Consider the following 23,959-nt stretch of genomic DNA (forward strand, 5'->3'; position numbering starts at 1 on the left):
TACATCGGTATACGTCAGTAACATCTAGGTCATACAGGGCTGTATATACCTTGTATTTATCTCTTGTATCTGACTGTGTACCCTGAAGGTATGGTACGTTATCTCTCATCAGCCTACAAGTAGAATCTGGTCTTGTATGTGTGTTCCTATTTGAACTATTAAGACAACGTTTATATTTTTAATATGTCTTCTGCTTCTTCTAGCTTTGTATGCAATTTATGGCCTATTTACTGTCTTGCTCATGATATCTATATAGATTTAAACTTAAAAAGTGTAACTCGATGAAGTTCGTATTGTCCAAATGGAGTCATTTATTTAGTCCTGTTCACCTACAGACCAAAGTCTGGTTGGGAGGAGGCATGCAGTAACGGAAACCCACACACCAGTGCCGCTCCTTGCACCCCCAACGCTGGTTTTCTCTTGGAAAGCTGTGGCCAGTATGAGATTTGTAGGTAGTAGTACTATATGGCAGCTGATGAAATGAATGGCCTTCCTTGTAGCCCGGGGACGGCTGGAGATCTCCAGGACGAGTACTGCTTGTGTATGGCCCTCCTGGGATTTTTTCAGCCATGCTTATGTGTAATTATTTTGATTATTTCATGGCAGTGTTGCCAAAAATGTGAAGCTGGAAAATGTTAGCATGAACAACATACTTTTTGGCCATCCATTTATCTTAATGACGGAATTTCAGCTGAAATAGATGCATTTTCTGGGTAATTGTCCCTTTCAGCTCCATCACATACTTTTGGGCCACCCGTTTAATACTTTAGTAACATTTATTTTAATCCTAAATGTCTGTAGATTTAAAGGGAACCTGTCACCTGAATTTGGCGGGACCGGTTTTCGGTCATATGGGCGGAGTTTTCGGGTGTTTGATTCACCCTTTTCTTACCCGCTGGCTGCATGCGGGTAAGGAAATCAGATGGTGCAGGGTGATCTGGTTCTCCCCTTTTGCCCCGACGCTCGCCCCGGCCCGCCCCCGGAAGAAGCTAAGGGTGAAACGCTTGTCGGGACGAGAGGGGAGATTCAGATCACCCTGCACCATCTGATTTATCACCTAAACGCATTAGGGATCTACAGCTTTAGGCCGGCTTGACACTTGCGAGTTTTACGGACGTAAGAGCGCAGAAACTACGTCCGTAAAACTCGCAAAAAATACGGCACAATTATTCTCTATGCCCCTGCTCCTATCTGCCGTATTTTACTGATCAGTATTGTACGGCTTTCTACGGCCGTACAAAATCGCAGCATGCTGCGTTTGTCACCGTACTGCACAAGAAATACGCCAATGAAAGTCTATGGAAGCGTGAAAAATACGGATTTCACACGGACAAGCAGTGTGACTTTGCGAGAAATACGCAGCGCTGTTAGAGAGAAAAGCCGGTAATTCAGTGCGGTGTACAGTAAAATCACACTGACAGCTTACAGTCCAATAGGTAGAATAAATGTGTACACATAGAATAGGTATATATATATATATATGTCAGTGAGACACATATATGTATATATATTAATATTTATTCCAGCGCTTTACAGCTTGAAAGCCGGTAATTCAATTACCGGCTTTTTCTTTCTCCTTCCTAAAACCCGACATGATTTGAGACATGGTTTACATACAGTAAACCATGTCTTCTCTCCATTTTTTTTGCAGATTCCACACTACTAATGTCAGTAGAGTGTATCTGCAAAATTTGGCCGTTCTAGCTCTTAAAATAAAGGGTTAAATGGCGGAAAAAATTGGCGTGGGCTCCCGCGCAATTTTCTCCGCCAGAGTAGTAAAGCCAGTGACTGAGGGCAGATATTAATAGCCTGGAGAGGGTCCATGGTTATTGCCCCCCCCCCCCCCTGGCTAAAAATATCTGCCCCCAGCCACCCCAGAAAAGGCACATCTGTAAGATGCGCCTATTCTGGCACTTGGCCACTCTCTTCCCATTCCCGTGTAGCGGTGGGATATGGGGTAATGAAGGGTTAATGCCACCTTGCTATTGTAAGGTGACATTAAGCCTAATTAATAATGGAGAGGCGTCAGTTATGACACCTATCCATTATTAATCCAATTGTAGTAAAGGGTTAAATAAAACACAAACACATTATTTAAAATTATTTTAATGAAATAAAAACAATGGTTGTTGGAGTATTTTATTCTACGCCCAATCCAATCACTGAAGACCCTCGTTCTGTGAAAGAAAAAACATAATAAACCAACAATATACTTACCCTCCGCAGATCTGTAACGTCCAACGATGTAAATCCTTCTGAAGGGGTTAAAACATTTTGCAGCAAGGAGCTTTGCTAATGCAGGCTGCTCCTCGCTGCAAAACCCCGGGGAATGAGTCTAAATATAGATCAATGAGCTATATTTAGCTTCATTTACGGTGAGGCGCCCTCTGCTGGATGTTCATAGATCGTGGGAAATTTCCTAGAAAGCTCCCAGGCTTTCTAGGCAAGTTCCCACGATCTATAAACAGCCAGCAGAGGGCGCCTCACCGCAAATGAAGCTAAATATAGCTCATTGATCTATATTTAGACTCATTCCCCGGGGTTTTGCAGCGAGGAGCAGCCTGCATTAGCAAAGCTCCTTGCTGCAAAATGTTTTAACCCCTTCAGAAGGATTTACATCGTTGGACGTTACAGATCTGCGGAGGGTAAGTATATTGTTGGTTTATTATGTTTTTTCTTTCACAGAACGAGGGTCTTCAGTGATTGGATTGGGCGTAGAATAAAATACTCCAACAACCATTGTTTTTATTTCATTAAAATAATTTTAAATAATGTGTTTGTGTTTTATTTAACCCTTTACTACAATTGGATTAATAATGGATAGGTGTCATAATTGACGCCTCTCCATTATTAATTAGGCTTAATGTCACCTTACAATAGCAAGGTGGCATTAACCCTTCATTACCCCATATCCCACCGCTACACGGGAATGGGAAGAAAGTGGCCAAGTGCCAGAATAGGCGCATCTTCCAGATGTGCCTTTTCTGGGGTGGCTGGGGGCAGATGTTTTTAGCCAGGGGGGGGGCCCAATAACCATGGACCCTCTCCAGGCTATTAATATCTGCCCTCAGTCACTGGCTTTACTACTCTGGCGGAGAAAATTGCGCGGGAGCCCACGCCATTTTTTTCCGCCATTTAACCCTTTATTTTAAGAGCTAGAACGGCCAAATTTTGCAGATACACTCTACTGACATTAGTAGTGTGGAATCTGCAAAAAAAAATGGAGAGAAGACATGGTTTACTGTATGTAAACCATGTCTCAAATCATGTCGGGTTTTAGGAAGGAGAAAGAAAAAGCCGGTAATTTAATTACCGGCTTTCAAGCTGTATAGCGCTGGAATAAATATTAATATATATACATATATGTGTCTAATGATATATATATATATATATATATATACATTTTTTTTTTTCTTTTTGGGACACATGGATCATTTCTATAGCGGTATGTTGGTTTTGCAAGCCTGCGAGAAAACCACGCAGTACGGATGCCATACGGATTACATACGGAGGATGCCATGCGCAAAAAAACGCTGACACACCCTGCCTACGGAGGAGCTACGGACCACTATTTTCGGGACATTTCAGCGTATTACGGCCGTAATATACGGACCGTATTTTCATACGCTGAGTGTGAAGCCGGCCTTAAGGTAATGTCATTTATGATTCATGTTTTATGAGGACGGCTTATGGTGTATGCCCGGTCAGGGCACTATTGAATAGCTAAATTCCACCTCTTATACTTGGCATATTTGACAATGCCTTAGCATATAATAGCTTGAGCTAACTCTAAGGGTATGTGCACACATTGCGGATTCTCTGCTGATCCGCAGCGCTTTTTGCAGTGCAGAAACGCTGCAGATCCGCAATTGATTTACAGTACAATGTAAATCAATGAGAAAAAAAATGCTGTGCACACTTTGCGGAAAATCCGCTGCGGATACGCTGCGGTTTAAAAGAAGTAGCATGTCACTTTTGCTGTGCTAATGGTGCGTAAAAATCCGCATGGAAAACGCAGCAGATTCATAAAACGAGCATGTCAATTCTTTTTTGTGAATCTGCAGCGTTTTTGTACCCATTCCATTATAGAAAACCGCAGGGGTAAATAACGCAGCAAAAACGCACAAAAACCGCTGCGGAACCGCACAAAAATCGACAAATCCGCAGGTGCGTTTTCTGCCAGGAGAGGCAGAATCTGCACCAGAAATTCCTAAACCTAATCCGCAATGTGTGCACATAGCCAGAGCTATGTGCACACGCTGCAGATTTGCCTGTGGAATTTTCTGTGCAGATTCTGAATTTCTTGACAGAAAACGCAGGTCAGAATCTGCTCCTTTTTTTGGTCTGTGCACACGTTGCAGATTTTTGTGCGGATTTCTTACTTTTTTTACCCCTGCAGATTTCTATTATGGAATGGGTGCAGAAACGCAGTAGAACTGCACAAAAGAATTGACATGCTCCTTTTTTGAATCTGCTGTTCTCAGGTACATATTCATGTTATATGGCTGTGGGTGGTATTCTGATCTCCTCTGGGTATTCTTTGTATTGTATGTACCAAACCTTTTTTTCTTTGAATTTTTTCAATAAAATAAGATATATTTTGGTAGCTTTTGGTTCTCTTCTTTGGGCTCAGGGGTTAATTCATACTGCGTTTCCCACTTGTTGTTTTATGTGCACACGTCGCCGATTTCCTGCGGAACCGCAGCATTTTTTTCCGCGCAGAAACGCTGCAGATCCGCAAGTGATTTACAGTACAATGTAAAATCAATGGAAAAAAAAAATGCTGTGCTAATGGTGCGTAAAAATCCGCATGGAAAACGCAGCAGATTCATAAAACGAGCATGTCAATTCTTTTTTGTGCATCTGCTGCATTTTTGCACCCATTCCATAATAGAAATCTGCAGGGGTTAAAAAAAGGAAGAAATCAGCCCAAAATCCGCAAACAAAAGTGCAGATTCTGACCGGCGTTTTCTGCCAAGAAATGCAGAATCTGCACAGAAAATTCCACAGTCAAAGCCGCAACGTGTGCACATAGCCTTAAGGTACCGTCACACTAAGCGACGCTGCAGCGATACCGACAACGATGTCGATCGCTGCAGCGTCGCTGTTTGGTCGCTGGAGAGCTGTCACACAGACAGCTCTCCAGCGACCTACGATCCCGAAGTCCCCGGTAACCAGGGTAAACATCGCGTAACTAAGCGCAGGGCCGCGCTTAGTAACCCAGTGTTTACCCTGGTTACCAGCGTAAAAGTAAAAAAAAAAAAAAACACTACATACTTACCTACCGCTGTCTGTCCCCGGCGCTCTGCTTCTCTGCACTCCTCCTGTACTGGCTGTGAGCGTCGGTCAGCCGGAAAGCAGAGCAGTGACATCACCGCTCTGCTTTCCGGCCGCTGTGCTTACAGCCAGAAAAAGCAACGATATCGTTAACGATATCGTTAAGTGTGACGGTACCTTTAGGGTATTTGAATGCAGTATTTTTGCCTCTTTTTCTATAGTGCATTCAATGGGTGAAAACACTGGGAACAAACTGCCTAAGGGTATGTGTCCACGTTCAGGATTGCATCAGGATTTGGTCAGGATTTTCCATCAGTTTTTGTAAGCCAAAACCAGGAGTGGATGATAAATACAGAAGTGGTGCATATGTTTCTATTATACTTTTCCCCTAATTGTTCCACTCCTGGTTTTGGCTTACAAATACTGATGAAAACTCCTGACCAAATCCTGATGCAATCCTGAACGTGGACACATACCCTTAGGGTGCATTCACACTAAGGAAATAATCATTTCTTTATTAATGACCTGTTTAAACGGACTGCCAATTGTCTAACGAATGAGCAAAGTACTCATTTGTTGGGTGAGATGATTTTTACACTTTTTCTTATTGTCATGTGAGTTGCTGAGATAAGTGATATTCGATGTGCACAGAACAATCGTGTTAACAATCGTTCTGTCCCGTTGGCCTGTCTAAACCGCTTGAGCACTGCAATCGCTTAGGGCACCTTTAAACTTTTTTTTATTTTATTGCTTTATTTTTTTTTCCTTATTGGTCTTGGCCCATTGACTTCTAAAACTGTCACCTATTAGGGCTCTTAGATTATGTTCACATGTGCTGAATATTCAGCGTTTTTAGTATTTTCTGATGTGACCAAATGTTTATTTTAACGAAAATAAATACGGTGCTAATGTATTTTTTACCTTGTGATGCATTAAGTTGCAGTGGCTTCAATTATTTTAAAAAATGCAGCTTCTGGCAGTGTTTTTTTTTTTGTGGCTACAATGTTTTTTTTCTATGTTCTTCTTGGTATGATTTTTTTTTTTTTTGCTTTCCCTGAGCTATGATGGTTTACTACGTTCTTATGTCTACATTTAGTTTTTTTTCCCCCTCACTTTACCTTTTAGATTTCTTTAGGGTACCAGAAAAAAAAAAGCTGGAAATGGCTTTAAAACAAAAAATATTGCTAAATAAAAATGCCACTATAAAAACACCTTTTAAAAGCGTAAAATAAGTGCTTAAAAAAAAAAAAAAATACCTTTGTGAATTGTCACGGATTTCATGGCGCTTTGCAGAAAGCAGATTTCCGTGGCTGTCAGCCATGGGTTAATGGTGTCACAATTACAAATGTTTTAACGTCTGTCTCACTGTAGCCAAAAATCCGTCTGCTGGAATCCCGGTAACATCAGAGCGCACAATCCACGCCACTATTGTTACAGCTCCGACCTCGCCAGGGAAAGAATGCTGCTGCGTTTCCCCAGCAGGAATGTATTGTGCAACCTCTGCGCTCAGTAATGGGGTGAGGTTGGTGCAATGAAGACGAGGACAATGTGTAGAGGGAGAGAATCGTTTCACCAAGCCAAAAGCAAGAACAGGCTATTCAATGAATGGATAACACGCCATGCCTATATATTGTGCGTTCTGCAGCTCTGCCCATCCATGCTAGCAGCCGGCGAGGTCGTCTCCGAAGCCACCACCCCAAAGTGATGTGCAGGGACCTGTCGCTCGCCCTTGTATGTTTTTACAGCGTTCCATTCTTCTGTGCCAAACTCAGCGGCACGATTCTGGGAAAATGGATCTAACTGTATACAATGGACTTCACTCCGGTCATTAGAAAACATTCTCTTCTAATTTAATGTGTTTTTTTTTTAATACATTTGTTGGCATCCATTTGAAATAATATACACCCCTTCTGTGCCTTTTGATGGTCTCCCATTGTACAGTAGTCTGAGCTTTTTAATAAGATCTATTTGGATATAAACCTGGAAGCCCTTCTAAAAGAACGAGCTGTACGGTAAAGATCCAGCCAGAATACAAGTTCATTCTAAAGACAAACTCTTCTTTGATTTCTAGTGGTGTATATGCTCCATGTTCTGGTGGATTAATGTTGTTTGGGAGCTCCGCAGGGTACTACCCACGTATATACGAGGTGTTCTAATCCCGAATACTTATGATGGTATCTGTATTTGAGATCTTGTTGTTTACTATTTTTCCTTGAGCCTCATTGCTTTGTCCAGTGTGTATAGCCCAGAAGATGGCCAAGACTGTGTCTGTCCCAAGTTTTTTTTTTTTTAATTTAAATATGAAGGTTCCATTCACGGATTATAATGTTCAAGATCTCTGCTACAGAAGTAGAATATAGTATATTTAGTTTAAACTCCCTTAACGTTTACAATTTAAAGAGGTTGTCTGCCGGACCTTACAATGGTGCCCATGATGATGATCCGCTGCCGGCACGGCATATCATTGCCACAAAAGCAGTGATCAGTGCTGGGGCAATTACAATACAGGTGATTGGGATTTGCCAACACAAACTCCTTGACCTTGCAGATCCCAGGACTAATCCTATAAGCCAGCGCAGATAGAGAATTTTCTTCCAGCACTTTGAATGCTGGATAGAAGTATTATTAATGTTCAGAATGATTTTATGATTGGTAACAGTCACTTTTCTGTTGTATTAAAAATAGTTTCCAATCCAAGCATTGGAAATCCGTTCAGTCTTAGGCCGGAGTCACACTCAGCGTGGGGAAATACGGTCCGTATTTTACATGCGTAATACGCAGAAATTATCCCAAAACAGTGATCCGTATGTCATCCGTAGGCAGGGTGTGGCAGCGTATTTTACGCATGTTATCCTCCGCATGTAATCCGTACAGCGAGATTTTCTCGCCCGCTTGCAAAATGGACATAGAATGGATCCATGGGCTCAAATATTCATGAAAACATATATACAATCTGTCAGTGAGACATGCGAATATTGTAATAGATATATATATATATATATATATATATATATATATATATATATATATATCATAATAATTTTATTTATATAGCGCCAACATATTCCGCCGCGCTTTACAAATTATAGAGGGGACTTGTACAGACAATAGACATTACAGCATAACAGAAATCACAGTTCAAAATAGATACCAGGAGGAATGAGGGCCCTGCTCGCAAGCTTACAGACTATGAGGAAAAGGGGAGACACGAGAGGTGGATGGTAACAATTGCTTTAGTGTAAGGACCGGCCATAGTGTAAGGCTCGGGTGTTCATGTAAAGCTGCATGAACCAGTTAACTGCCTAAGTATGTAGCAGTACAGACACAGAGGGCTAATACTGCATAAAGTGTATGAGAACACGTTGCGAGGAACCTGATTTTTTTTTTTTTTTTTTTTGAATGGGCCACACAGGGATAGTTAGGTTAATGTGTTGAGGCGGTAGGCCAATCTGAACAAATGAGTTTTTAGGGCACACTTAAAACTGTGGGGATTAATCATATTAACCTAGGTAGTGCATATATATCTCTATATATATCTCTATATAGTATTTTCTGGGGTATAAGGCCGGCTTCACACTCAGCGTATGAAAATACGGTCTGTATATTACGGCCGTAATACGCTGAAATGTCCCGAAAATAGTGGTCCGTAGCTCCTCCGTAGGCAGGGTGTGTCAGCGTTTTTTGCGCATGGCATCCTCCGTATGTAATCCGTATGGCATCCGTACTGCGTGGTTTTCTCGCAGGCTTGCAAAACCAACATACCGCTATAGAAATGATCCATGTGTCCCAAAAAGAAAAAAATATATGTATATATACTGTGTATGTGTGTATATATATATATATATATATATATATATATATATATATATATATATATATATATATATATATATATATATATATATATATATATATATATATATATATATACACACATACATACAGTAGACACATATATGTGTATATATTACTATTTTTTCCAGCGCTATACAGCTTGAAAGCCGGTAATTCAATTACCGGCTTCTTCTTTCTCCTTCCTAAAACCCGACATGATTTGAGACATGGTTTACATACAGTAAACCATGTCTTCTCTCCATTTTTTTTGCAGATTCCACACTACTAATGTCAGTAGAGTGTATCTGCAAAATTTGGCCGTTCTAGCTCTTAAAATAAAGGGTTAAATGGCGGAAAAAATTGGCGTGGGCTCCCGCGCAATTTTCTCCGCCAGAGTAGTAAAGCCAGTGACTGAGGGCAGATATTAATAGCCTGGAGAGGATCCATGGTTATTGGCCCCCCCCTGGCTAAAAATATCTGCCCCCAGCCACCCCAGAAAAGGCACATCTGTAAGATGCGCCTATTCTGGCACTTGGCCACTCTCTTCCCATTCCCGTGTAGCGGTGGGATATGGGGTAATGAAGGGTTAATGCCACCTTGCTATTGTAAGGTGACATTAAGCCTAATTAATAATGGAGAGGCGTCAATTATGACACCTATCCATTATTAATCCAATTGAATGAAAGGGTTAAATAAAAGACAAACACAATATTTAAAATTATTTTAATGAAATAAAAACAATGGTTGTTGGAGTATTTTATTCTACGCCCAATCCAGTCACTGAAGACCCTCGTTCTGTAAGTAAAAAAACATAATAAACCAACAATATACTTACCCTCCGCAGATCTGTAACGTCCAACGATGTAAATCCTTCTGAAGGGGTTAAAATATTTTGCAGCCAGGAACTTTGCTAATGCAATGCTACTCCTTGCTGCAAAACCCCGGAGAATGAGGCTAAATATAGATCAATGATCTATATTTAGCTTCATTTGCGGTGAGGCGCCCTCTGCTGGATGTTCATAGATCGTGGGAACTTACCTAGAAAGCTCCCAGGCTTTGTTTGTTTTTGACACATGGATCCCTTGTATTGGCGTATGTTGGTTTTGCAAGGCTGCGATAAAAACACGCAGTACGGATGCCATACGGATGTCACACGGATCATTTGATGCGAGAAAATCGCATCCTCGCACTGCACTCGGATCACTGTTTTGTAAAAATTTTTGCGATTCTCCTCCGTCAAAAACGGACCGTTTTTTTATACGTTGTGTGTGTGTCCGGCCTAAGGCTGGAGTCACACATGCGAGAAACACGTCCGTGTCTCACATGTGAAATCCAAGCTCTGGCGCCGGCACTCCAGAGCGGAGCGTGCGGCTCCATGTATTGCTATGTGGCCGCACGCTCCGCTCCACAGTGCCGGCGCCACAGCTTGGATTTCACATGCGAGACACGGACGTGTTTCTCGCATGTGTGATCCCGGCCTTGTCCATTACTCACTAACTGATCTCTGCCGATTGTTTCTTTCAACACTCTATGGGCAACGTATCCGTTAATGCAGCATCAATAGTCAATTTCTAATGGATTTAACAAGGAAATGTTTTTTTTCTTGCTAGGTCTGTTAGTAATAAAGGGCAATGGATGTGGATACATTGTCCATAGACTCCAATGTTAAAAATTCGGCATAGATCAGATATCTATATAGATCTTCCTTCTCACCCCCCGATAGGGGTTTTTTTTTTTTTTTTTTTTGTCCTTTCTCATTCTCGGCTCCTCTGCCAGAGGCCTGGGAGTTTGAGGGTTGTGTGCAGGATCTTGGTTGTTCCCAGAATTGTGCTTTTCTGGACAGAGGGCTCAGATGTAGCTCCTGGGATCTGTTGTAGCCATTTTCCCAACTCAGGCTACTTTCACACTTCCGTCTTTTCAGATCCGTTGCAATGCGTCGTTTTGGGAAAAAAACGGATTCTGCAAATGTGCCCGCAGGATCCGTTTTTTCCCATAGACTTGTATTAGCGACGGATGGCCACACATCACATCCGTCGTGCGACGGATCCGTCGTGTTTTGGTGGAGCGTCATCTTGAAAAAAACGTTCAATGTAACGTTTTTTTGTCTGCGTCTAAAAAACGTACAGCGACGGATCTTGTGGCGTCCGTCGTTGGCTAGAATGGAAGCCTATGGACCGTTGCTGTCCGTCAAATGACAGAATCCAGCAACAGATTGTTTTTTTTTACCCTGAGCATGCCTGGATGGATTTCTATTCTTTTAATTTAACCCATTTTTCCTGCAGCTGCTGCATCGACGGATCCGTCAAAAAACAGGATCCAGTGCATCCGTTTTTTACAGCCTGCACAGGATCCGTCTTTTCAACACTTTGACAGATTGTGACTGATTCTAAAAGACGGAAGTGTGAAAGTAGCCTAGTGTCGTTTTCAATATGTCGCAATGCGTCGTTTAGACTAGTCATAGACTAACAGCGACATATTGCGACGGTTGCGTCGTGTTGTGGCGGCCCACCGGCAGCAAAAAAATGTTACATGTAACGTTTTTTGCTGCGCTGTGTCTGCCATTTCTGACCACGCATGTGCAGCCGGAACTCCACCCCTGCCTACCTGCACCTCACAATGGGGCAGCGGATGCGCTGGAGAAATGCATCCGCTGCCCCCGTTGTGCGGCGCTTTCACTGCTTGCATTGGTACGCCGCAACGTCGCATAGTGACGTGCAGTGCACGACACAAGTGTGAAAGTAGCCTTAGGGGTCACTGCTCCAAGTGCTCCTTATCACCACTGGAATCAGGGTATGTGCACACGTCAGGATTTCTTGCAGAAATTTTCCTGACAAAAACCGGACATTTCTGCCAGAAATCCGCATGCGTTTTTACTGCGATTTTGGTGCGTTTTTTGTGCGTTTTTTCCCAAATGCATAGAATTGCGGGGAAAAACGCAGAAAATCCGCAAAAGTAATGAACATGCTCGTTTTTTTCACGGAAAAAAACGCATCCATGTGCACAAAACATGCAGGATGCATTCTAAATGATAGAATGCATAATTTATGCGTTTTTAATGAGGTTTTTATAGCGTTATAGCGAAAAAACGCGAAAAAAATGCAAAAAAACCTGAACGTGTGCACATAGCCTTACTGTTGCCTTCACCTTCCACATCTTCTCCAGTTCTCCTTTGAGGCCCTGGTATTTCGCCAGCTTCTCAAGTTCCTTTGTTGCGGTCACTTGGCACTGCCACATCTATAATCATTGCTGTCTTCTGATCCTTGTCTACTATCACAATGTCTGGTTGATACAGGAAAGATAAATATCTTGGTACCGTGTTAGCCAGTAGATAGAAAAATATTTAGTGGTCCTCAGTGGTTGATACCTTTTTAACCAGTGTCTGGTTGGTCAGCCAACACCTGCCTATCCGTCTGGATCTTGAAGCCCCACAGGATTTTAGCCCTTTCATTTTTAGGTTAGACACATGAAGGATCATATAGACCTGGGTGCAGTAAGAATTGTTCCCATTTATTGTCCTGCTGGATATAGTGATCACCTAACTGAGCCCTGGTTCACACATGGCTGAATTGCTTCTTTCATTTAGGATGGGCTTATTTAAAGGAAAAAACAAGCAAAAACTTGTACCAAGGTCCTATGTGTATTGTGCTCCTCTTACCCACCACATTAAGATTGTCGCTAGACTCCATCCTTGGGCAATCTGTGTGGTTGCAGGTAGTTGGCCACAATGTTGGCTGTTTCCCACTTGATCGGCGGGTAATGCAGTGCAAAGATGATTTATACGCTACTCAATTTACATAGAAAAGGATATATTTATATTCAGTACTTTGTATTCGTAGTAAACTGGATTCAAAAATATGCTGGATCAAATATTTACATTTGTTCCCATGTAATTTTTACCTATTCTATAATTTTTCTACAAATAAAAATCTGAAATGATGCTTAAAATCCACAGATCTTTTAGATCTTGTTCCCACGTAGTGTAAATGCTGTGTTTTTTGGCTGCATTTTTGTGCATAAAATTTGCTGCGTTTCCGTACAAGCGAAGTGGATGCAATTTCATGAAAACTCGGGGAAAAAAAGTGAGACAAAAAATGCGGCATGCTTACAATTGGAGATATAAAATTAAAGCACAACTCCAGCTTTTCTTATTTTAACCACTGGAGCCGTGTTTTAAATCTAAGTCCCCTGCCCGTAACCTCATATTCTCCTGGCGTCTTCCATTTCTGTCAGCTCCGCTTGGGGATCAAGGGACTTGGGTTTAAAACAGCACTCCAGCAGTGAAAAAAAAAACCCAGACTCTTGCAGTGATACTTTTAAGTCCTCCATACACATTACCTTAATGTATATGGGAGCCCTGGATAAATTACTGATGGGGGGCTGGGGGGTATTGATCGGGCAGGTCCAATTTCAGACTACGGGCTCATTTCCACTTGCGAGGAAAACGGACGAGTGCAATCCGATAAAAAATCGGATTGCATTCGGACCAATATTATTCAATAGGTGTCTTTTCATTTGCGATTTTTTTTTTTTATTTTTATTTTTTTTAATTTATTTATTTTTTTCTCAGCCGAAATCGGACTGAGAAATCGCAGCATGCTGCGTAGTGCTGCGAGTCTCGGACGAGACTCGCCAATACAAGTCAATGGGTGCGAGAAAAAAACGCATGGAATACGGACCATCCGTATTCCTTACGTTTTTTACTGATACCTTACAATTCTGGAAACAGGAACACATGGGCTACTTGCACAGTGAACAAGTCTGTATGATCATGTTCACACACCACCAAGAAACCTGAAGACACAAAAGAGAATAGTAAAACCAAAAACACTCAGTTTGAAAAAATGTTGCAGTAATCCGCAAGTGCTAGTAAAAGATGTAAAAAACAGGGTATTTGGTTGATACGTTTTTTGCAAAAAATGTATACTAAGCTGCTCTACCAATCTTCACGGTATACCCTTATCAGAGCAGTCCTAACTAATGTATGCAATCCCTATCTGATGTATTTAAAAACCTGATCATCTGTATATAACCTGTGTGAACAGGGATTGCATACATTAGTTAGGACTGCTCTGATAAGGGTATACCGTGAAGATTGGTAGAGCAGCTTAGTATACATTTTTTGCAAAAAACGTATCAACCAAATACCCTGTTTTTTACATCTTTTACTAGCACTTGCGGATTACTGCAACATTTTTTCAAACTGAGTGTTTTTGGTTTTACTATTCTCTTTTGTGTCTTTACCTTACCATTCTGTGGCATAGAACATTGTAAATGGTCTTGTAAATGACTGTATAAAAATAGTTGCAGAGAAAAAAAACGGATTGCATACGGATGTAAAACGAATGGTGCGATTAAAAAATCGCATTGAACTCGCATGACAATCGCATACTTTTCATCCCTTTTTTTCGGTCCAGATTACGGACCGTTATTTTTCTCGCAAGTGGAAATGAACCCTACAGAGAAGTTCTGTCTTACACGCACAGTTGTTTTAGTGGGAGATTTGCATCATTGTCAGAGTGGTGGGGGCCATACCTGTGGAACAGAGGGACGCAGACTGTGTTCCCAAATCGGCACCAGTGGAGGGAGGCGATTTAATGTAAAACTCCAGAGCAGGGTGGACTTGCGCAGCTTTAATGCATCTGGTTGCTGCCACATAATTGGCGTACGGGATATTGGCATTCACAAGCAGGTGCACCTAATAAAAAGGCCGCGGGATGTATGTGATGTATTGCTGTTTTTCTTGTTCTTTCCCATTGATTAAATGACTCTTTACTCTGTAATGTTACAAGAGGACGGTATGAGGCATTAGTCAGAGAGCTGCAAGCTTCATTACTGTTTGACACATCCGGCGAGAAACGTGAAGATGGTAATTAATGTGATCCAGGGTGTAGATTGATACTTTACTTCACAGTTTTCTATCGAATTGACTTCATGTTCATTTATATTTCATCCCCCGCTCACATAAAATCTGCACTCATCTGCCCACGTCATTCTTAATTTTGTTTGGGACGGCGGCAGACTCTGGAATTTGTCCCTTCCATCCGTGTAGAAGTGACTGACACTTCATTCCCAGCCAAGTGTCTGCGCTGATCTGCTGGGAGATGTCCTGGAGGGTCCGCGACGCCATGCTGCACAATAAATATTAGACAAACATGTATGGACGGGGAGAGGATGCATCCTGACAACCTCCATGGCTTCTATTAGGCAAACTTCATTCTTGTGAATTAGATGCCACTTTGGAGGAAGCCTGACACTGATGTCTTTTAAGAATCAGTTTCTTTATTTACCTGTCCCTGCCCACATCACTGGTTGCTGCCTCTGTACACTGTGCATGGGCAGAAAGCTGCCAATTATTATTGGGTTATACTGAACTCATGAATCTAGAGGATTGCCTGATGGCACGTTTACTAGTGAAAATCTCCTGCTAATTTTTTTAATTTTTTTTTTATTAATCAAATCTGCAGCAAGCCACCCCGTGAGTGACACATCACTGGAATCAGGGTCTCAGTCTCTACACTCAGTACATACACATCAGCCTTGTTGTATATTTAAAGTACACTGTAGATCTGGGGTGGGCAATTAATTTTTCTGAAAGGCCACATGAGCCATGACTTTTGTGGAGGGCAGAACCAATAGGCTGAAATTACCGGTAATTATGCTCAATGTTAATATTAACAAATTACATTTTTATCGCTTAATATTGAGCAGAAGTAAGTGCCGACATGAGCCTCGACACGGCCTTCTATATACAGTATGAACCAATTCAGCCTCCCTATATAGTGAGCCCCCACACAGCCCTCCCTATATACAGCGTGAGCCCCCACTCAGCCTCCTATATACAGCGTGAGCCCCCACTCAGCCTCCTATATACAGCGTGAGCCTCCACACAGCCTCCCTATATACAGCGTGAGCCCCCACACAGCCTCCTATATACAGCGTGAGCCCCCACACAGCCTCCCTATATACAGCGTGAGCCCCCACACAGCCTCCCTATGTACGGCGTGAGCCCCCACACAGCCTCCCTATATACATCGTGAGCCGCCACACAGCCTCCCTATATACAGCGTGAACCTCCACACAGCCTCCTATATACAGCGTGAGCCCCCACACAGCCTCCTATATACAGCGTGAGCCCCCACACAGCCTCCCTATATACAGCGTGAGCCCCCACACAGCCTCCCTATATACATAGTGCGCCCCCACACAGCCTCCCTATATGCATAGTGAGCCCCCACACAGCCTCCTATATACATTGTGAGCCCCCACACAGCCTCCCTATGTACGGCGTGAGCCCCCACACAGCCTCCCTATGTACGGCGTGAGCCCCCACACAGCCTCCCTATGTACGGCGTGAGCCCCCACACAGCCTCCCTATATACGGCGTGAGCCCCCACACAGCCTCCTATATACGGCGTGAGCCCCACACAGCCTCCCTATATACAGCATGAGCCCCCACACAGCCTCCCTATATACAGCATGAGCCCCCACACAGCCTCCCTATATACGGCGTGAGCCCCCCCACAGCCTCCTATATATGGCGTGAGCCCCCACACAGCCTCCCTATATACAGCATGAGCCCCCACACAGCCTCCCTATATACGGCATGAGCCCCCACACAGCCTCCCTATATACAGCATGAGCCTCCCTATATACGGCATGAGCCCCCACACAGCCTCCGTATATACAGCATGAGCCTCCCTATATACGGCATGAGCCCCCACACAGCCTCCGTATATTTATCATGAGCCTCCCTATATACGGCATGAGCCCCCACACAGCCTCCCTATATACGGCGTGAGCCCCCACACAGCCTCCCTATATACGGCGTGAGCCCCCACACAGCCTCCTATATACGGCGTGAGCCCCCACACAGCCTCCCTATATACGGCATGAGCCCCCACACAGCCTCCCTATATACGGCGTGAGCCCCCACACAGCCTCCTATATACGGCGTGAGCCCCCACACAGCCTCCCTATATACAGCATGAGCCCCCACACAGCCTCCCTATATACAGCATGAGCCCCCACACAGCCTCCCTATATACATCGTGAGCCGCCACACAGCCTCCCTATATACAGCATGAGCCCCCACACAGCCTCCCTATATACAGCATGAGCCCCCACACAGCCTCCCTATATACAGCGTGAGCCCCCACACAGCCTCCCTATATACAGCGTGAGCCCCCACACAGCCTCCCTATATACGGCGTGAGCCCCCACACAGCCTCCCTATATACGGCGTGAGCCCCCACACAGCCTCCTATATACGGCGTGAGCCCCCACACAGCCTCCCTATATACGGCATGAGCCCCCACACAGCCTCCTATATACGGCGTGAGCCCCCACACAGCCTCCCTATATACGGCGTGAGCCCCCACACAGCCTCCCTATATACGGCGTGAGCCCCCACACAGCCTCCTATATACGGCGTGAGCCCCCACACAGCCTCCCTATATACAGCATGAGCCCCCACACAGCCTCCCTATATACAGCATGAGCCCCCACACAGCCTCCCTATATACAGCATGAGCCCCCACACAGCCTCCGTATATTCATCATGAGCCTCCCTATATATAGCATGAGCCCCCACCTGGCCCCTATAAGCACATGTAACAATCCAAAGACATATGAGAGAAAAGAAAAGAAAAAACCTACTCGCCTCACTTCGGTCCCCCCCACATGCTGCACCTTGTACACAGACTCCCCGCGGCAGCACATTGAAGTGACTTGGCCGCACCTTGCGCACACGCTGATTGGTGGAAGGAGCCGCCGTCCCCTCCTTCACCATTGTATTCAACTTACTGTAAGTCAGCATGCGGATAGTGGTGATGGCCGCTGTTTTCAACCTCTCAGCTCCTCTGTCCTTGTACAATTATATCCTTTACATGTCGGCGGCCTCAGGTCTTGCCGGAGTTCCCTGCTATGAGCCGGTTTCACTTGCAGCATCTGCCTGGACTGGAAACGGATATGTTTATAGTTGCATTATTACATTGCTCTTTCACCCTTGAAAAGTGATTGATTTTTTTTTTTTTTTGTATAACCTTGCAGCATATAGAAGATAAAAAGAAAAACAAAATGGATGCGAACAAATGCTGCATATGTTTAAAAATAACTAAAATAATGTACACCTTTTACAGTGCAGCGGTTAACCTGATTTGTTGTAAAAGATGCTATTTTGGGGGGAGTTGCAATGTAAAACGTTAGATTTGTTATTGTAATTTTTAACAAAGTGGTGTGTTCTTATATTTGTCAGAATGATGAATGAATAGAATAGGGCCGAGACGTGACGTGGCTGTGTGCTTGCCTTACAGTAGTTGTGCTCCAGGCAGCCACATGCCGTATTTACCACATTGAGTAGTTTTTTGTTTTTTTTTTACTAGTATTGTTTTTGTAGAAAACCATTTTGCAGACTGCATGGTATGTGGTTTGTCTTTTGAAGTCTGAATAAAGTAGTAAAACGTGTAGGTATTGGGTTTCGTCTGGGATTTAAGGAGTGACATTGTCGTTAGGTTATGGTTCACATATTCTGCTCATATTAACAGACTAATTACTAGCACTTTTAGACCTAATACTATCTAATAGACCTGACAGAATAACAAATCTGCAGGTGGTCGGGCATCTAGGAAATAGCGACCACAATATTGTACAGTTTCACCTGTCTTTCACTAGGGGGACTTGTCAGGGAGTCACAAAAACACTGAACTTTAGGAAGGCAAAGTTTGAACAGCTTAGAGATGCCCTTAAACTGGTAGACTGGGACAATATCCTCAGAAATAAGAACACAGATAATAAATGGAAAATGTTTAAGAACATCCTAAATAGGCAGTGTAAGCGGTTTATACCTTGTGGGAATAAAAGGACTAGAAATAGGAAAAACCCAATGTGGCTAAACAAAGAAGTAAGACAGGCAATTAACAGTAAAAAGAAAGCATTTGCACTACTAAAGCAGGATGGCACCATTGAAGCTCTAAAAAACTATAGGGAGAAAAATACTTTATCTAAAAAACTAATTAAAGCTGCCAAAAAGGAAACAGAGAAGCACATTGCTAAGGAGAGTAAAACTAATCCCAAACTGTTCTTCAACTATATCAATAGTAAAAGAATAAAAACTGAAAATGTAGGCCCCTTAAAAAATAGTGAGGAAAGAATGGTTGTAGATGACGAGGAAAAAGCTAACATATTAAACACCTTCTTCTCCACGGTGGAAAATGAAATGCTAGGTGAAATCCCAAGAAACAATGAAAACCCTATATTAAGGGTCACCAATCTAACCCAAGAAGAGGTGCGAAACCGGCTAAATAAGATCAAAATAGATAAATCTCCGGGTCCGGATGGCATACACCCACGAGTACTAAGAGAACTAAGTAATGTAATAGATAAACCATTATTTCTTATTTTTAGGGACTCTATAGCGACAGGGTCTGTTCCGCAGGACTGGCGCATAGCAAATGTGGTGCCAATATTCAAAAAGGGCTCTAAAAGTGAACCTGGAAATTATAGGCCAGTAAGTCTAACCTCTATTGTTGGTAAAATATTTGAAGGGTTTCTGAGGGATGTTATTCTGGATTATCTCAATGAGATAATGTTTAACTCCATATCAGCATGGGTTTATGAGAAATCGCTCCTGTCAAACCAATCTAATCAGTTTTTATGAAGAGGTAAGCTATAGGCTGGACCACGGTGAGTCATTGGACGTGGTATATCTCGATTTTTCCAAAGCGTTTGATACCGTGCCGCACAAGAGGTGTCTGGGGGAAAATGTGTGTAAATGGGTTAGTAACTGGCTTAGTGATAGAAAGCAGAGGGTGGTTATAAATGGTATAGTCTCTAACTGGGTTGCTGTGACCAGTGGGGTACCGCAGGGGTCGGTATTGGGACCTGTTCTCTTCAACATATTCATTAATGATCTGGTAGAAGGTTTACACAGTAAAATATCGATATTTGCAGATGATACAAAACTATGTAAAGCAGTTAATGATAATGTGTGCAAAACTGTAAAGCGCTGCGGAATATGTTAGCGCTATATATAAAAAAAAAATAAAGATAAATAAAGAATACAAGAGAAGATAGTATTCTGCTACAGATGGATCTGGATAAGTTGGAAACTTGGGCTGAAAGGTGGCAGATGAGGTTTAACAAAGATAAATGTAAGGTTATACACATGAGAAGAAGGAATCAATATCACCATTACACACTGAATGGGAAACCACTGGGTAAATCTGACAGGGAAAAGGACTTGGGGATCCTAGTTAATGAAAAACTTACCTGGAGCAGCCAGTGCCAGGCAGCAGCTGCCAAGGCAAACAGGATCATGGGGTGCATTAAAAGAGGTCTGGATACACATGATGAGAGCATTATACTGCCTCTGTACAAATCCCTAGTTAGACCGCACATGGAGTACTGTGTCCAGTTTTGGGCACCGGTGCTCAGGAAGGATATAATGGAACTAGAGAGAGTACAAAGGAGGGCAAAAAAATTAATAAAGGGGATGGGAGAACTACAATACCCAGATAGATTAGCGAAATTAGGATTATTTAGTCTAGAAAAAAGACGACCGAGGGGCGATCTAATAACCATGTATAAGTATATAAGGAGACAATACAAATATCTCGCTGAGGATCTGTTTATACCAAAGAAGGTGACGGGCACAAGGGGGCATTCTTTGCGTCTGAAGGAGAGAAGGTTTTTCCACAAACATAGAAGAGGATTCTTTACTGTTAGGGCAGTGAGAATCTGGAATTGCTTGCCTGAGGAGGTGGTGATGGCGAACTCAGTCGAGGGGTTCAAGAGAGGCCTGGATGACTTCCTGGAGCAGAACAATATTGTATCATACAATTATTAGGTTCTGTAGAAGGACGTAGATCTGGGGATTTATTATGATGGAATATAGGCTGAACTGGATGGACAAATGTCTTTTTTCGGCCTTACTAACTATGTTACTATGTTACTATGTTAGTGCTATATCCTATGTATGTATACTACAGTATGGACTAATGATGGCCTTGTGGTCTTACCAAGCACCTACTCTAACATTATTAAGACATTGCATAACCTTGAGTGTGTACCTGCAGGATTTCATCAATGTAAGGAGACCTTTAGGCTATGCTCACACCTTTGCGTTTTTGCAGTTTTTTTTAACGCACATTTTCAGCTATATTTTACAGTACCAATAAAGTCTGACATTTCAGAAATCTCATGCATGCATATTTTTTTCTTCCCAGACTGTTTTGTGAAAGTTGCGTTTTTGCCAAATGCGGCGTGTCACTTCTTGCAGTGTTTTTCACCCATTGAAAGCATTGGGTACAGAAAACGCAGACATCAAGTTTTGCTGTACCCTGACAAAAACGCAGTAAAAAAAAAACACTGCAAAATACGCAGAAAAAAATAAAACCTGTTTTTTGTTAGCGGCTTAAAATTTGCATTAAAAAGTGTTGCAAAAACGCAAGGTGTGAACATAACCTTAAAATAGGTTTCAACTCATTGATGGGAAATCTGATCTTGCACATTTCCAGTAAACTGACTCAGTTATGCAATGCTCTTTATAGGCTTTCATAGATTGCGTTATCACAATTCTCACTATGTGATCAGATGTGTGCTGCACAGGAAATCCCATATTAGTGATTTAGTCACCCGCCTGTGGAGTTCAGGATCGCGCTGTCCTGGTGCCAACACTTATCACCATTATGGTTCATTATGAGCCTAATTCCGTTTCTCAGTAAGCAATTTACTAGGGCAATAATGGCCAATATACACGATTGGGTTCCTACTCCCTATCCCATGCCCTGGGCCGCCAGATTTCTCGCTGACTTGCCCATACGCATTTCCAGGCATTGCTGAGATGGTCCGAGCCCCTCTGCCTTTGGCTTCACTCCTGTGGAACAAAGGATCAATCTGTCCTCTGTGGGGATGTGATACCTCTGTATACAATCGAGTCATCCAGGCTTTCCAAAATCAGGAGGTTTGAACAACTTGCATCTAAGGAGTATGGAGCACCATTATACCCTCCAGGGCAGCAGTGCATGCCGGCTTTTGTGGACCAAAAAATTGCACTGTTGGTTGGACTGAACCTTGAGACTACGTTCACATGACCGTATTTTTGGTGTGAGTGCTGTCTGTGGGAAAAACTGACTTCACTCAGAATTGGGCTGTTCAGATGACCAGTTTAACACAGATCGATGTCCATTTTGTGAAAATTACTGCGTTCTATAGTGTCCAGTATTTTAGAGGAGACTGAATGGGTGCAGAAAAAATCTGACCCTATATGAATCAACAGTATGGCATCTAATTTTATATGGCTACATTGCAATTCTTAACATAGGAGATTGTATTTGGTCTTTTTTTTTTCCTTTACTGCTGATGTCAATACAGATTGAAAATTGGGAATTTTTGTTTTTTATACATGGTCATGTGATTTTGGCATAAGTGCTCCTGCAGATGTCCGTGAGACTTGATCCTAGCATGAACCGTAAAGCAAACTGTCCACAGGTCTCCCAACCCGAACTAGATGGCCTCCTATGTACCATTGTGGTTGTTCCATACAAGTTGGGAGTCCTGCGGGCGGTCCGTGCTCCGACAGTCTCATGGATGTCTGCAGAAGCCCAAGGGGAAAGGATTTAGCAGATTTGGCACATCCGCCATATATTTGCACTGGACGCCACTATGGCTGATCCTGTCGTGTCTGAAAAGAATCTGCAAAATCATGGCAGTCAGTTTGAATCCGCCGTTTTCATCAAATGGCGGATCCGCCGTTTTTTTTTTTTTTTTTTTTGGCGGATCCGCTATTTTCCCATAGACTTGCATTAGCGACGGATTGTGGCGGATGGTCGTCCGTTCCATCCGCCATGTGATGGATCCGTTGAAATTTTGCGGACGTCATCTAGACATTGACTGACATTGCAACGTTTTTTGTCTGCGCCGAAATGGCGGTTCATGACGGATCCGTCGCGTCCGCCATATCTTAGAATGGCTGCCTATGGGCGACAGAGCCGTTGCGACCGTCATTTGGTGGATCCGTCACCCCAATCCGCTTTTTCAATTGAGCATGCTCCAAAAAGTAGATACTTTTCCCAGATACACGGATGCGTCAAAAAGAAAGGATCCGTTAGAACCGTTTTCTCAACAATTGTGAGATCTGTCACGATGTCGGAGCAGACTGACGCCAAACAACTGAAGTATGAAAAAAGCCTTAACTGATCACTGATCACAACCAAGAATTTCATTATTTACATATCTAGAAATATTCTTTCACAGAATTGAATGAATGAATGTGCGCACATGGATAAATCAATGCCAGTCTGAGGGTGGGAAAGCTGAGCCAGGTGTAATATTGCAATTTTAATTTACTTTCTGTATTTTCTTTTCTCCTCCAGCCCTCACTTGTCTCTGCTCTAGTTGCATCAGAACCAATCATACGTGTGAGACAGATGGGGCTTGCATGGTCTCAATCGCCAACATCGACAATGTCGAGCATCATATGCGAGCCTGCATTTCTGCAAGTGAACTCATCCCACCAGGAAAACCATTTTATTGTATTAGCTCCGAAGATATTCGCAACACTGAATGCTGCTACACCGACTACTGCAACAAAATCGATCTCCTGGTACCAAGTGGTGAGTATTAATCACCCAGGTTGGCGTGTAGGCTGATTTATGGATGTCCTGCTGGGTGTTATGGGAACACGGCACTTGGTTGTTTTTTATATTCTTTAGTGTTAAGTAACCAACCTGACGTTGGCGTTCCCCGTTTATGGTCAACGCAGGGCTGGATGGATAATGTGCCTGAATTGCAGAAAAAAAAGCAAAAACCACTTCCATTAGACACATGATGCATATATGTATAAAAAAGGTTT

At 42.9% G+C, this 23,959-nt stretch overlaps 1 protein-coding gene across 1 annotated transcript in view; it reads left to right on the forward strand.

The window, feature by feature from the left end:
- The window catches only part of ACVR1B (activin A receptor type 1B), a 70,056-nt gene that overhangs the window by 27,116 nt on the left and 18,981 nt on the right, over window positions 1–23,959 (forward strand). The window contains exon 2 of the mRNA XM_069758305.1: window positions 23,481–23,720. Coding sequence (XP_069614406.1) covers window positions 23,481–23,720 — 240 coding nt within the window. The remainder of the gene's footprint in view (window positions 1–23,480; window positions 23,721–23,959) is intronic.

This window comes from Ranitomeya imitator, chromosome 3, assembly GCF_032444005.1.
Source record: "Ranitomeya imitator isolate aRanImi1 chromosome 3, aRanImi1.pri, whole genome shotgun sequence".
Classification (NCBI taxonomy): domain Eukaryota; kingdom Metazoa; phylum Chordata; class Amphibia; order Anura; family Dendrobatidae; genus Ranitomeya; species Ranitomeya imitator.